Source organism: Cololabis saira, chromosome 18 (assembly GCF_033807715.1).
Source record: "Cololabis saira isolate AMF1-May2022 chromosome 18, fColSai1.1, whole genome shotgun sequence".
Lineage (NCBI taxonomy): Eukaryota > Metazoa > Chordata > Actinopteri > Beloniformes > Belonidae > Cololabis > Cololabis saira.
Genome location: NC_084604.1, coordinates 25,631,649 through 25,647,855, shown reverse-complemented (window position 1 = coordinate 25,647,855; position 16,207 = coordinate 25,631,649). Strand labels below are relative to the sequence as shown.

The window sequence follows — 16,207 nt, the reverse complement described above, 5'->3', positions numbered from 1 at the left end:
TTTTTTCTGCTCTGATTATTAATTAACAAACGCACAGTTTTTTGTGCATTCAGATCTTAAAAACCTACAGTACAAGTTTTATGTGCACTTTAGCTTACGGCTGTCCAACTGGGTTGAACTGATGAGTCAAAGAGTGGTTCTGCTATCTGCTAAAAGTGCATTTCATGGTGGTCACAGGTCGTCTTCTCCGAGGCCGAAATTCCCGCTGGCTTCTCTTAACTTGGTTAACTCCCATCTTCCTCCTCCGCACAGCTTCAGCTGAACATCGTGGTACTGAGAGAAACAGTAAGCTACAATGAATAACTCAGACAATTTGAATCCCAGATTTCAGAAGTAAGAGCAAGACACGCATGAGATGACAGGATATGGAAACATCCAGTGATCTAACTCATAAGTGATTCAATATTTTTTGATTGTGGGATGAAAGTCTGATTGTATATTTCATTTATTGGCTTTGGACGTAAGTTAAGCACTGAGAGCAAACGTCAAGCTTTCTCCATCACATCCTCCAACACCAGACTTGAGTTCCAAAATTACTGTTTTTAATTGCTATCGATCTCCATAAAACATCTGAACCATCCAAACATAAGAGCTGCTGAACCCCTGCTCATCACATTTTAACCCTTATAACTCAAAATCCATGACCGTTGAAACGTCAGAAGAGCAGAGCCAGCCCTGCCCTTCCTTACAATCCTTCCCTGTGCTCCGGGTAGTTTAGGTCGCTTTGACACGTCTACAAAGTTCTCTAGGTCACGTCAATAAACTTGGAGGCCACAGCACCCTTAGCATTTGCCTATATTGCCTTATTAGCCAGCTGCCTCTGAACATAGGCAATCCAATTCATTTTTATTCCTATTTTCACAAATTATATTAACACATCTGAACAAAACATACTTCAATAAAATACATAACATTCAAAGTTCACTTAGCTCTTTTGAGTTCTGTGCAATGATTGCTACTTCCAATAAAAAAAAGAGGACAAAAAATGAATCATAACTTTGAGTGGACATATAAAAAGATTGAAAATAGGCATTATGTTGGAAATGTGACCTATGAACCCACCATGTCCACATACAGAGTTGTTTATGATTCTCAGTAATTTACCAAGGGTGCGCCTTAGTGACTGAACTGTGCTGCTTGAGCTGTCGTGGTTAATGAGTGACTCCAGTGAGGTTTATAAGATCCTGTATAAAGCTCGGCTCACCTTCTCCAGGCTGCTGCGATGTCCCAAACTGACCAACGTCATGCCCAGCTGCTTACACGTTCGGTACAGTTGTGCTTCTGCCTCCTCGGTCAAAGCGCTGGTGGCCTCGTCTAAAACTGGTGGATGAAGGGAAAAGAAACGTTAACACCAGAAATGTGTACAGTCTAACAAAGATTATACACGTAAAGCTTTAACACGAATAATAAAGCTTTTGTTTTTATAAAAATACTTTGCATGTATTTAGAGAAACACACCGGCATATTCAGGCTGCAGGTAGAAGAGTCGCGCAAAGCTGAGACGCTGCATTTCACCTGGAGACAGAACATCATACCTGCAATGGAAAACATATTCCGAGTGTGCATTACTGGTTGTGATGTGTTTTTTAACTTTTTGTTTTGTGTAGTTGGCATTACCAGTTCCATTCCACTTTTTCATCCAGCCCGCCGGTCCGTTTAAGGAGGCTGGACTGCAGCACACAAATCAAGTTAGAATCACCATCAGTGTGTGAACAGTTTCCAAATTACTGGAGAGAATATATTTGAATTGAAAGGTGTTACTGAAAAGCTGACACCCACCACTCCAGCCAGTTCCAGGAATTGTATAATTCTGTCGTCGTCCACCGACCCTAAAAGATGTACAGTCCATTATGAACATCACCCTAAATCTATTTGTAAAGCAGGACAAACATGAAGTTTTCAAAGAGAGAGTGAAAGACTGTTTTTATTAAAAGCAGCCTTTTAACCCGTCATGCTATAACATCATCTTACAAGTGATTGTTTGGAAATGATTGGATACCTGATGCAGGGTAAATATCCTTCAGTGGGTAGATCACCTGTTGGAGAAGACACTTTCATTATCTGGTGGTCTTTTTTTCTTTTTAACATTTGCCATTTGCACACCCTGGATGTCTATATTTTTTTGATAAAGCTGCAGAATCAACAGAAGCTCAACGCTTGAAGAAAACAACACTGAAGAGGAGAGACCTGTTCACGCAGAGTGCCGTCAGTCAGGAAGGGTTTCTGTGGCAGGAAGAGGGTTCCTCTGGGCCCGAAACACGTGGTCATCTGGACAAAACCTGTGGATAAGCAGAAGTTATTGGATGTTACAGATGTGCACGGGACTCAGAAGTTATGCAACGTTTCTTTTTTTTCCCTGATGGTTGCCCTCCTTTGATGTTTTAAGAGTGTGACAGAAAAGAGAGAGGCTTTTATTGCATTGCTTTTGAAAATGTTTACAGGTTCAATCTGTTAAATTATTCACAGATCCCTCTCCTATCATGTACTCTTATAAAAGTGGCATTACACCTGTATAGCAACAACATATATTCCTGTATTTTTCTTTATATTTTTCACGGAAGGCAGTAACACAAATGTCTATTTAACTAGCCGTTAATATAATAAGTCCCTCCAAACTATCAATGTTCAGCAGCGAAATACATCTCAGAGCCTGAAATAAACACCTCAAAAAAATATTTTCTTTTTTACTAAAGGTTTCTAATATATTTGATATTAATTTACAGGGAAGTAAATCATTTATATGACCCTTCAAATCAAGCTCCTTTAAAATGAAAACAAATTCTTCAAAATCAAATGAAGTAAGACTGAACAAAAAGTTGACTGATTGAAGTGTGTCAAAACAAAAACTACGATCTCTACAACTGGAACTACTGGAAGCGGAAAGTAAATTAATGAACCAGGTCTGCATTTTGTATATCAAATATAAATAAGTGCTTCCTGCAAGCTTTATTTCAAAGAAAGTGAGGTAGTCTTTAATGAACGGATATGTAGTATTAACGGACTCCTAGTCATTTATATCAGGATCAGACTGATTGTAAAAACATTCATGTTTATTACAGAAAGGACATTCTCCACAGAGGAAACCATTATTAGAGCCATTTGAGCATGAATTGAACTCAATGTGCTCAGTCTTGCTCTCGTCTCACCGCTGTGTGCTTCCCAGAGCCGGTTCAGGACCCGCAGCAGTGACGTCTTGCCGGTGCCCGTGTTCCCCACCACCAGCAGATGAGTTCCTTGACTGATTTTCAGACTCAGATCCTCAACTAACAGCTGGTCTGAGTATGGAGATTTGTATGAGAGATGGTCCACGATAAAGGCCGTGTCCACGGGGCCTCCGTGGACATTAAAGTCACTGTTTGGAGAGATTACACCATTTCTTAAATTATTTTCACTTTTCTGAGGCACAGAATGATTTAAGACTGCTCACACAAACCTGTCAAAGTCGTAGCTCTCCCCTGACGCAGGGTCGTAGTCACACTGCTTGCGTAGGATGTCAGCCATCACCTCCCTCAGCTCCCCAATCCTGACCAGAACACACAGAGATTCAGAGAACGGTGGCACAAACAAACCCTGCAGTCATCATGAATCCTGCAGGATAGTGGAAGTATGCAGCGTGGTACCTGTGTGTGTATCCGGCCACATCTGACAGAGTAGTTGACAGGTCTATTAGCTGCGTGAAGCCATTTATCAAGTAGATGCACACAAAGGCATTCTGAATATGAACAAGGAGATGGAGAACATGAGCAGGGAGAAAACAAGACATGTATGTTGATGCAGAAGAACAAACTACACTAACCAAACCAAATCTCTGAAGAGCAAGTTTAAAATAAATACAAATGGTTGTGGCACTATTGAAATACTCATGAAGACATTTATAGGACGGAATAAACTTGAACTGAGCATGAATGGTTTTTCGGGAGAAATTGGCATTTGGCGCCACCTAGTGGCTAAACGAGAACATGGTTTCTAATTTCCCACCAGTCTATGATCAATTTGAATCTTTCATTTAAACCCTTTCAGGAAAAAGAAAACATACTCAGACACTGTTAACTCATTGTATACTATATTATATTTTTAAAGTAATACAACAGTTTAAATGAGGGGAAACACTCCTACCTTACTGATCAATGCACTGAGTTCACCGGGAGTGAGACCATCATAAACACCGGTAAAGATAGGAATGGCAATGATGATGTAGCTGAGGAAACCTCCGAAGTAGTCGAACGTGTTAACCCCAACTGAGAAATAAGAGGTCCCAGGTTAAGTCACTCAGTTTAAATCGAAAGTAAGCAACAACAGACGCCAGTGAATGTGTTTACAGTTTTCTTACTGTAAAGCCAAAGCTCTTTATTTATGAGACTCTTCTGAGTCTGTAACAGTGCCCGCAGTCTTCGGTCCGTTCTTAAATGCTCCACTTTACCAGCTCTAAATAGAAAAATAGTCATGAAACTAAACAAATATAAAGAAGATAAAGGTTTTAAATTATGTATGTACATTTCTGCAAATTAAACAAATCATGCAACACCGATATGTTGCAGTGTACAACGATAAAGATATGAGAAAAAAAAAAGATTATGTTTTAATCTGTTGGAAACATAATCCTATCTAAATGAATCCTGTTATTACCTTAGATTGAACTGCTGTACTACAATGTTTGAGCAGACAGAAGAAGAAAAGCGTTCAGAGAGTAATGACGGATCATACTTAATATGTGCAGAAACAAGCAATGGCATGTTTATGAGCTTGATAAAGACAATAAAACATGGGATGCAATTTTGAGAGGGGCAAAGACAGGAAGCAAAAATAAACACAGGACTGGATTTTCTCAGATAAAAATCCCTGCTGAAGAACCAAAGGTCTCTGGAGTTACATTCAAGCTGCCTGGTTTCTCCTTAGCCGTGACCTTGGCAGGTCATTTTATCTTCTGGACATAGATGCAATTTGTTGCCATCCCCAGATTGACCTCTAGATGTCGATAATTGTTCAACACTGTTACTTTAAATCTATGGGCAGCAAGTGCTGTTTTTTTTTCAGGGGAACTGGCGTTGTAAAAAAACAGAAAAAATATATTTTTTAAATATAGTATATTCGCCCCCTAACTGGTTATGTCAAATGAGTGATTCAAGGTTTTCGGTACCTGGATCTAAGGATTTTTGTGCCTCACCTGAAAAAAGCTGCAGACTCTGCATTGACACGGATTTGCATGTGCTTGAATCTGATCAGTTAAAGGAGGAAACACAAAAACATATTAAACTGTTACATTTTTACAGTCTGGCAAGGCAATTAACGTGTAAAACAGACTTATTTCAACCTTTTCCTCTTTAAAGAGAAAAAATAAATCAGACTGTTTCAACACAGTGACAGTCACAGTGACAGTGATTGTGACTGTGAGCCAACGTTCACAGATATTTCCTCTCAAATGATCGCTTTCCTCGACATGAAACACTGGGAGGAGTTGCATCAAATTCATTTGGCAAAGACACAAACAGGAACCAGGTCAGGAAAACACATCATGGCAGAGTATTTAAACAGTCCCTTGCATCTGCTGGCAAAAACTCTTATCTACACACCCACTTATGTGTTTCTGTAACTTCATTCAATATCGTGTTTGCAGCTCTGTGAAAGGAAGTTACCTGAAGTCTCCCTCGAGTTTTTCCTGCTCAAACAGGGTGGACACAATCGGCCCCATGAGGATTTTATTGGCGATAGTTCCAACCACAAAGTATCCAAAGATGCTTACAGGACCGATCCAGCCGGTGCTGCAAAGTAAATTCACTATTTAACATTTTTTCAAATACAAATGATTAAAGTATCTTTACAAACACTTCAAATCAAAATCAAATCAAATCAAACAAAGTTATTTGAAACTTTAAAGGCTACAACAGTCAACTGAAAATGGCATTCTTTATTTCCTATCAAAACATTATTTCTAATTGTTTAAATTCAGGATTTTGACTTAAGATAACACACATTTGATAAAATTCAAATTAAAGTAAACAGCTGACTCTGATCACACCTATACAGTATCTGAAATCAAAATAGTAGAGATTTGCACACTTTTGCAGAACTAAGCTGCAAAAATCATCATTTTATTCAATGAATAAATTACTATGTGTAATATTTTTGTAAACTGGGTTAAAGTTCCATTATCCAAGCTTGTCTTGCACGTTATACCAGCACATGTGTCATCTCTTCCTCCCAATAATTTACCTGTGAAAACACTGGTAGGTGTAGTAAGACAGCGTGAACGGTGAAACAATCAAACGACTAGCCATGGTGCTCATCTGCTTACACAACCGCTCTACATCCTGGCTGATCCGCTGGTCCCTGCAGGTCCCACAGAAACAACCAAACCAATGAATAACCACTTTATAAATACCATGTATTTCCATACACAGATATAAGCAGACAACTGAAGCTTACGGGTTATCTACGTCCTCTCTGAGAACGTTGAGTGTATAATAGACTCTTCCCTGGAAGTAGGCTGAATGGAGGCTCTCGGTGAGCATCTTCCTCCAGTTGACATACATCTGATTGCAAATGTACTGGTCAATACTCTTCAGCTGTGTGAGAGAAAAAGAAAACAGTTTTTTAATGATTTCACTTGCTATTACGATTGCTTCTGTTGGCAGAATATGTCAAATATTAAAATAGGAAAAATAAGGGAGGTGGCCGCTGCATAGCGGGTGGAGTCAGTTGGTCTTAAACTGGAAGAATGCAGGATCAATTCAATTAACATGTGAAACACCACAGTAGGATCTTCTTAAGATTTTGAGGGGGAAAAAAGAAGCTACCGAGTGCTAGTTAGGACAAAAAATATATATTAATACGCTAATCAATGATGAGTACTCATGGGTCCGAACTATATGAAGTTTGATGCTGCAGTTTATTCAACAAAAAACCCGCTGAAATACATTAAACATAGAGCGTATGAGAAGGTCACGGTAAAATGCTCAAGTTCATCAGCCTTGGAGTGCAAATAAAAACAAATGAGATCAAGTGTGTGAGGCTCCCAAAGTGTTTTTTTTTTTTTATAATTATGTCCTAAACATATCAGGCCGATCTTGTGAAGGTTTTACTAGCAGAACAGCCTTTCAGAATAAAAGTTACAATAAAATAGTATCTACTAGTCCTGTGTTGAAAAAAATCGATTTTCCGATTCTAAATCGATTTTCATATTAATTCCTAAAAATCGATACGATGTATAAAGACCGATTTTAATTTTTTTTTTCATCATTACATGACAACTGTTGGTATTTTTTTGTTTGTGCCCAAAAAAGGAATGTTTTGTTGGACACAAGAATAACTGGTGCCATGTTTTTGCCTTTGAATATGTTTAAAGGTATGAAAACATTAAAGTTTTCAGTTATAATTGCATAAATTGTCTATATTTCATTACTTTATATACTGTCTTGGGGTTACATTTGCATAAAATGCTAAAAACCAAATGCTCAAATAATTAAAAACCGAATTACACCGAAAATTGAAAACATTTAAAAGGAATGTGGGAAAAAATAAAACCGATTTTCATACAGCCTCCGTTTGCTGCCCTGGATCTGTTTGGTAATTCTGCCCCACAATGTTTCTGAAAGCAATTATATCAGCCTTCTGGGAGGTGATTGGTCCTTACAGCATCATTAGTTGCCAATACTTGCTGTTGAATCTCAATATAATACTAGTATTAATATGTTGCATATCTAGAGAGTCATATAATTCATGCAACAGCTCAAAAAACATTTTTAATAACACTAACCAAATCAAATCAATATCGGAATCGGATTGAACAAATGTTGATAATCGATTCTGAATCTGAAGAATCAAAATCGAATCGATTGTTGACATTTGAATCGATCCCCAGCCCTAGTATCTACATGACCCAATGTAATAAATGTATAATTCTAAAAACAGCATTAGTTCAGGTTATTAAAGTACAGTCTTAATCAAACAAAATAAGCATTTCAATTACCTAAATAATGCTAACTTTCTCAACACACCATTAATTTTCATATCTTTTTAGGACAATGTTCGTACTCATATCACACAGCAAATTGAGTTTTTTTCTTTCCTTTTAAATATGGGATTATCAAGACTAAGCCTTTTGATCAATAAGACACGTGGACTTGTTATCTTTAGAAAATAGATATAAATGCATTCTCTAAAACTATCAATACCCAAAGTCTGCTGACCGATGAGTGGCAGAGTTAATCGTCAAGAACATGATAAAGGGGACAAGCCGAGTCTGGACAAGGACCAAATTACATGTTTTAAGTGAGGAATCTCTATGGGATTTCAGTGTTATCTGGACCCAAAACTGAGAGATAATATACTACTGTGACAGTAGGCCCCCGTGTTCCACTTCTGTGCCCCTTTCTCATCAACTTACTGTGGAGTTTAATAAAATGAGGACCATCGCTGCTGTCACCAGACCCCTGAAGCCGGGGTAATCTTTGTCTGCCAGCACGCTGTAGAAGTGACTCGGGAGGACACCCACTTGGTAAATGATCATCTGCTCTGATTGCAGGAGAGACGTGTTAGCACATTGCACTGTCATAAGACGAGGTTTAACAGAGACTCGTAAAACAACACAGAGAAAACAAGTATAACCAAAATGTCAGCAAGAAATATGAACCAATATCCACTGTGCAGCCATCAGAACAACGTTAGAAGTGTTTTTTACAAGAAGGAAGACGTCAAGCTGAACTTTCAGTTATTTCATGACCCGTCCATTTATTTCCTCTTTTAGTGTCACTGTAGCTTCCTGCTTGCACAAGATTATTTAAACTGCCTCTCTGTTACCTGTCAAAGTGACAGCGAGCAGCGTCCCAAACATCAGCACACTCTGACTGGTCCATGATGGAAACAGGACCTTGAGGATGCTGCAGAACCTCTGAACAAACCTCCAGTCTAGTTTTGGCCTAACAGGAAGAGACAGAAGAAGGTTTCTTTGAAAATACAGTCATCTGAATTTTGTAAACCTAATATTTGCATATCCAGTTTAAAGGTCAGATTTAGCTGTTAGTGTATTTTCAAAACGTTTTTGAACAAAATTCCTCAGAATCAGAGAGGACATAAAGAAAACCCTTAGCAAAAAGTAGTTTATTCAAGCGTATTACGAACCTACTTATTTTATACTCAAACTGAGGCAGTATACTTGAAGTTTATTTTTTATATACTATATTTTATGTACTTAAGAATAGTATAGTGAAGTATACTTGGCTTTTAGCTAAAAGAAACATCTAAGACTAAGTTGATGAATACGACAAGTTACGCTTATATTTGTACTTTAGTATTAATTTTACTTCTTTCCACCACAAAGTACTTATACTTAGTATATCTTGATCCTGAAGTATAGAATAAGTCATTGACTACGTTTACATGCAGTCAAAATTCGGGTTATTGCCAATATTCGGGTTTTAAAAGGGTTATTGAGTGCATGTAAACGCAGTCATAGACTCTTGCTTATATTTCATTTAGCAGAATAAAAACACATGTGCTGAGGTATATTGTTATTTATGTTATAAATGTGCATATTCAAGTTAATAGTGCTAGAGTTTAAAGGTTTACAGTAAATGGTATCTGTGCTCAATTACATTATATTTATGCATCTTAAAAACACACAAAAACAGAGAGGTAGTTGACTTGACTTTATTGATCATTTTCTAGTTCCCTTCAGGAGGGTTTGGCGGTGGTGTTGAGTGCAGCGTTATGTTTCAACAAGAACACATTTTAATTTAATTTGCTCATTCTTTTTGTCGGACAAGAAAATTGAAAGATGTCAGGTATTCAAAAAAACTAAAAATGTCTTGTCTGACAAGAAGAATTAGCAAATTAAATTGTAAATCCATGGACAAAATGAACTTTATTAAATCCTTAAGAACACAGTTTGTTTCAATCATCTCAGGCCAGACAGTTAAAAGTTTCAGTGTTTAACCTTTTATATGAAAGTACTTTGTACATTGATCTGCCCTTAGTCAAAAGCAGTATACTTGAAGTTTATTTTGTTAAGTATGCTTGAGTATACGTATAACAAGTATACTACAGACCGTGTACATGTACTGAACTGGGAAGAATATTATAAGAATATTAATTAATAAGAATATTAACTATTATATTAACCCAACTCTACGTTACATTAACGTAAAGACTCCAATCCTGACCTTGTGCGTTACATTAATGCACATCCTAGGTCAACTTTGCACAGACTCATAGCCGGCACTTTAAAACCTCATGTTGTACATTTTCTCTTTTCATTATATATTTGTTCTTTGTATTGCACCAATCACCACAACAAAGTCCTTGTGTGTGTTTAACAAACATGGCATTAAACTTATTTCTGATTCTGATTAATACTTTTTCTGGCTAAATTAGACAATTTTTATGTTTACAAAAGTATACTTTAACTATACTTCAATAAACTAAAATGTGGACTAGAATTATATACCCAGTACACTAGTAGTATACAGATTAGTGTACATGTATACTTGCAGAGGTGCCAAGTAACGAAGTACAAATACTTCGTTACCTTACTTAAGTAGAAATTTTGGTTATCTATACTTCACTGGAGTAATTATTTTTCAGACGACTTTTTACTTTTACTCCTTACATTTTCACACAATTATCTGTACTTTTTACTCCTTACATTTTAAAAACAGCCTCGTTACTATATTTCATTTCGGCCTTTAAAAAAAACTATCCAGTTAAATTGCTCCATCCGGATAGAGTGAATTTGGTTGTGGTTGTTTCAGATGTTCTTGTCCAGTTTTGTTCTTACATCCGTTCCCTCAGATTCCTGCAACTAAACTTGGATGTACATTCCAATAAAGGTTAGGATAAATGATAACATGCCTCTGAAGTTTGACTTTTTGCACCATTACAATACTTATAGGCAACTAGTCATCATATCTTCTGCTCTCTGAAACACATGTTAATGCTCAATAGTTCATATGGTTCTTTAATATATTTACATTATACTAAGATGCATTCATTTTCAATGGCTTTTGTCCTTAATGGCTTTTACCCCCTTACATTACTTTTACTTTTATACTTTAAGTAGTTTTGAAACCAGTACTTTTATACTTTTACTTGAGTAAAAAAGTTGAGTTGATACTTCAACTTCTACAGGAGTATTTAAACTCTAGTATCTATACTTCTACCTGAGTAATGAATGTGAATACTTTTGACACCTGTGTAAACTTGAAAGTGTACTTTTGTAAAGTTAAAATTACCTAATATTGTATACTTTTATAACCTTAAAAATGTTCTAATTTAGCCAGAAGAAATATTAAGTTAGGATAATTTCCAGTACACTACTAGTACATGGTCCATAGTATACTTGCGGTACTTATACTCAAGCATACATAGGCTACTGATTATTACATATTGATCAAATAAACTTCAATCAACTACAGGGAAGACACGAGGAGCATTTCCTGCTGGGGTTTAAATGTGTCCATGTGTAGATTCAGCCTTTACCTTTGTGTCCCTCTTTCACTCTTCTGAAGACGAGGCATGAGAAGTGGAGACGGGGAACTAATAGTTCCCTCAAGTTCAGACTTCACAAGCGTCGTTCGGGTTTCATACGAGCGATTATTGTTCACCGCTTCACATTACTGCCGATAAACACCTAAAACAATCACGACGAGGGCTATTACAAGCGCATTTCAACAAATATATCTACCTTAGTTATTTTCAATGCGGAGTAGACTCGTGCCAATTATTGCTGTGCTGCTGCTAAACAGTTAAAGGACCACAGTGAGTGAAAATCATTAAAACCATGAAATGTTTTGGTCGCGACTGTCAAACCACGGACTTCCGGTTTATCTACGTTGCCGCTTTCTTTTCAAAATAAAAGTTGGGAAATCTTTCCAGGTTAAAATATTTTTTCTTTTCTTTTGATTTTAAACCGAGTTTCACTTTGACCTTTAAAAGATTGATTTAAAAAGTGAATAAGTAAATATATGATGAAAATGATGTACTAAAATGTGTATCGCACATCTTTAATATGAATAGGTCTAGTAAAGAGCCGAATTAAATATCATTCCTTCATAAAGCTTATAACATTCAATTTTTAGTGAGAAGTTTTAATAATACGTACTTATTTCTTGAGTGTTACCAGCTGCAGCAACTGCGGTCAAGCCAGCTGTCATTCGTACTTACGTGGTCAAATCAGCCGCTCCTACATTTCATGTGCGCTCCTCAGTATTTACGGCAAATGAATGAATGCGGCTCAAAGACGGAAAGATATGAAGTACTTTGAGAAAATGCAGATTTTTTTTTCATATATTTCTTTCATTACCTTGATTACACCCATACTTCCACCGTAATATATATTTCATGCATATTTTTATTATCATTTAACATGAATTTGCATTTGGAAGTTTTTTTCATCTTTTTTGTGGGAGATTAGAAGATAACAATAGGCGGTATTCAAGAAAAAAAAACAGGGAAGATACGTGGCATTATAGTGGAGGCAGAAGGACTGAGGGCAAGGAAGGGAAAATGCAAAAAACTTTTTTTTACTTCCATTTAGTACCTCAGCAGACACTGAAAACAAGATCAGCCAGGATAAGACAGAGCAAGGGAGAGCTAGACGTAGCTGTTCGTTACCAATAAACAAGGCAAATGTGAAAAGCCTGACTCCTGATCAGAGTGAGATGCAGCAAGCTGGTCCTGACTGGTTCAGAGCATTCTTGAAACAACAAGACAACAAGAAAACCAGCAGCCACAGGCATTGCCCAAGCCACAGTCTTCAACAAAAAATAATGTTGGAGCCTTCTGTAAAAGTGTATAGAAATTTGATGATGAGGTTCAGGTTTTTTCTACCGTCTGAGATAGGGATTGTGGTTGAGGCAGGTGCCCGGGATGTGAGTGGGTTGGTTTAGTGACCTCTGCCAAGCAGGGACCTCTCTTCACCCTTATTTGGGCTATATCTGCTATAAGAAACACAATTTCACTCTACTTCAGTTTTCCAAGGCAGTATTTCAGGGATCTCTTCGTCCTCAGTGGAACACTCGGCTGCAAAGAATGAGCAAACCCATCAGGGTGGATGAAGGAGACATATTTGATTTCCTCAAACATTTGTTGGGAAATGTAAAATCCACTAAAGAGAAACTATCTCTTTCTGCAGAATAATCGTGATTTCCACCTTTCAATAATGCAGTTATGTAATAGAAAATGACATCAGTATATCATCTTTTCCACCACACTGTTCACATAGGCTGCAGCCTCTAAAATGTCACTGCATGACCCGTTAAACAATAAATAAACACAGCCTGTGCTAAACAACCCAGGCAAAGCAATGTCCATTTATGATGTGCCTGAAATTATTATCCCTTGGCAGCAACAACAAACATCCAGCTTGGATTTCAGTAAAATTCAATGTGTCCCTTTAATAGAGGTGTGTTTAAGGATAACAATTTTGCTCCATCAATAGTCTTATAGTGCGGCAGATAAGCAAACCAATTGTGCATTTTATGATAGAAGCATGAAACTTTCTACATATAATCTACACCCCCCAAGGATTAATTTCTGAAGTGGAAGCACTTTGGGTCTGACCTCTGGTGACCTTGAGAGGTCATTGACCTCAGCATTGCATTTTTCCATTATTTTCGCTTCATTCTCCATTATAATAAGTACATCATTTAAAAAAAATATGTTTTTGTTATAATGAGGAAGGAATAAGGAATATAAGGAATGGTAAGGATAAGGAATGGTGTGTACAGCGAGCAAAGGAAAGTGTGCATTTTGACTACTGGTTTAAAACCTTCTCACTCGAGCTCCTCCTGCTTATGTACATCAGATCACTGCGGGAGGGCAACTTTCAGCTCTATGTAGAAACACTGACACAACTTCTACCCTGGATGTTTGCTTTGGATCACACTCACTACTCCAGGTGGCTCTCTGTCCATGTTCGTGACATGATGGTCCTCTCTGACAAACATCCGGCAATACTGGCAGAATTCTGTGCTGGAAAGTTTGTTGTGCACAAAACAATGCACAAGTTCTCAGCCATGGCAATTGACCAATGCCATGAACAGAACAACGCTCTCATCAAAGGATCTGGTGGAGCAGTTGGCCTGACGGAGAATCCTGGGGCACTGCATCGTTGGATGCTGGCAGGTCCAGAAATTGCCAGAATGACAACAGATTTTGAGAATGACAGCACCCCAAGGGAAAACCGTCACCACGAGCAGAAGCCAGCAGTGCAAGAAGCCTTCAGGAAGCAGGTTAGGTCCCTCACAGCAGTGATTGAAGAGATGGGGAATCCATTTCTTGAAGAGAGTCAGGATCTTCTGGTGCTCGACACCAAAGATATCATGACTTCAGCAGTTGCAGACACAGTGAGGAATGTAGAGTCCTTGGGTGCACAACAGTACAAGACCTTTGTAGAAGAATGGCCTGAGCAGAGAACAAAGCCAGTCACAGATACCATTCACAAGAACAAGATGCCACTCTTCAGCCACCCACCAGTGAAAACACATTCAAAACAAAAAATACAACTTGAGGCACTGAGGCGTGATTGCAATCTCTTCTCACAGCTGTATGTGTCTTGCCAAGTACGTGATGGAAATCTTGAGAAGTTCTTCAGCCACGAAAACCAGCAAGCACCACCATCGTTGTCTCAGGGAGGGAAGATGCAGCTTGGTACAAAAGCAGACCTTCTGAAGTGCATAATGACTGATGACACAGACTCACAACCCACTCCTATGGTTGATGGTGTTTTCCTAGATGGTGCAGCAGTGGTCCAGATGCTGAATCCTGGCACAGCAAAAACCTTCCAGGACTATGCAGACAGCGTCTTTGTGCCGTATGTAAAATATCAGCTTGCGAAAACATGGCGTCTTGATATCATCTGGGATGTCTACATCCCAGACAGTCTGAAAGGAACCACAAGACAGAAGAGAGGGAAAGGAATACGGAGACGAGTGATGCCAACCACTGTGCTGCCAAAGCAATGGAAAGACTTCCTCCGTGTAGATGACAACAAAACAGAATTGTTTGAATTCCTCTCTCAGCAAGTCATGGGGCTCCCAGTAGAAGAGGGAAAAGAAGTTTACACGACACATGGCAAAATGGTGCTTTGCTCTCCTGCTCACTGTGACGTAACAAGTCTCACTCCATGCACTCATGAGGAAGCAGACACGCGCTTGCTTCTGCACGTAACAGATGCTGTTCAGAAGGGTTTGAAGAAGGTTACCATTCGTACCGTGGACACTGATGTTGTTGTCCTGGCCATAGCCTTGTTTAGGAAGATCAAGCCAGAGGAAATGTGGATTGCGTTTGGTCGAGGCACCAGCTTCAGACATATTAGTGTCCATGAAATAGCCAACAAGCTGGATCCCAGTACCTGCGCTGCTTTCCCATTGTTTCATGCACTCACAGGGTGTGACACAGTCTCAGCCTTTGCAGGAAGAGGAAAGAAAACGGCATGGGAGACCTGGAAGGCTTTCCCTGAAGTGACCAAGGCTTTCAATGAAATCCTGCAGATGCAAGCAGATTTGAGTGAGGAGGTCAATTCACAGCTGGAGCGTTTTGTTGTACTGATGTATGACAGGACAAGTGAAACCACAGAGGTAATAACTTATATTATTATGCATTATTATGTTTTAAAAATAGCAGTCGCTTACAATGACATCCCATATATACTTGACAATGGCATTCTCATTCATTCACAGGTGAATGAAGCAAGACAACAGCTCTTCACGCACAAATCCAGAACTCTGGAGAACATGCCACCAACAAAGGCTGCACTTGTCCAGCACATTAAGCGGGCAGCATATCAAGCCAATATCTGGTGCAAGGCTTTAGAACCGGACCCTCAGCTGCCAAGTCCTTCTGATTGGGGCTGGGTGAAAGAAGGAGTGGGGTGGCAGCCACTGTGGACCACCCTGCCAGAAGCTTCACAGAGCTGCTATGAACTTATTCATTGTGGCTGCAAGAAAGGGTGTACTACACGCTGCAGCTGTAAGAAGGCTGCCCTCAAGTGTACCGCCCTTTTCTTATGCTCAGGAGACTGTTAATGTCGCTGTGGTGGGTTAAGAGATGGCAAGATGACAATACAAGAATTCAAAAAAGAAATTTCTAAAAAAAAAAAAAAATTCATAACACCATAACACTTAATTTCATTTTTGGGTTTGTCTATTGGTGTTTTCCCAATGTGTTAATACTTTAAAATAAATATTCCTATTCTGCTGTGGAAATGTCGGTC

General features: G+C 38.5%; 1 protein-coding gene across 3 annotated transcripts; it reads right to left on the bottom strand.

Moving 5' to 3' along the window:
• Positions 1–67: 67 nt before the first annotated feature.
• abcd4 (ATP-binding cassette, sub-family D (ALD), member 4) lies at positions 68–11,796 on the bottom strand. Of its 3 annotated transcripts, XM_061746782.1 has the most exons (19): positions 11,473–11,796; positions 8,797–8,915; positions 8,384–8,511; positions 6,424–6,563; positions 6,211–6,327; positions 5,634–5,759; positions 5,165–5,215; positions 4,331–4,425; positions 4,117–4,238; positions 3,621–3,712; positions 3,434–3,523; positions 3,147–3,352; positions 2,188–2,279; positions 2,000–2,036; positions 1,780–1,829; positions 1,618–1,670; positions 1,459–1,535; positions 1,205–1,320; positions 68–273 (listed from the first exon to the last, which is right to left on the bottom strand). In XM_061746782.1, the coding sequence occupies exons 1-19, from the start codon at positions 11,508–11,510 to the stop codon at positions 172–174; spliced, it is 1,851 nt and encodes a 616-aa protein (XP_061602766.1). In that variant the 5' UTR covers positions 11,511–11,796; the 3' UTR covers positions 68–171. The 3 variants fall into 3 exon arrangements, with proteins under 3 accessions (XP_061602766.1, XP_061602767.1, XP_061602768.1); XM_061746783.1 differs by lacking the exon at positions 8,797–8,915; XM_061746784.1 differs by lacking the exon at positions 11,473–11,796 and having other exon boundaries at positions 8,384–8,506; positions 8,797–8,913.
• Positions 11,797–16,207: the final 4,411 nt, after the last annotated feature.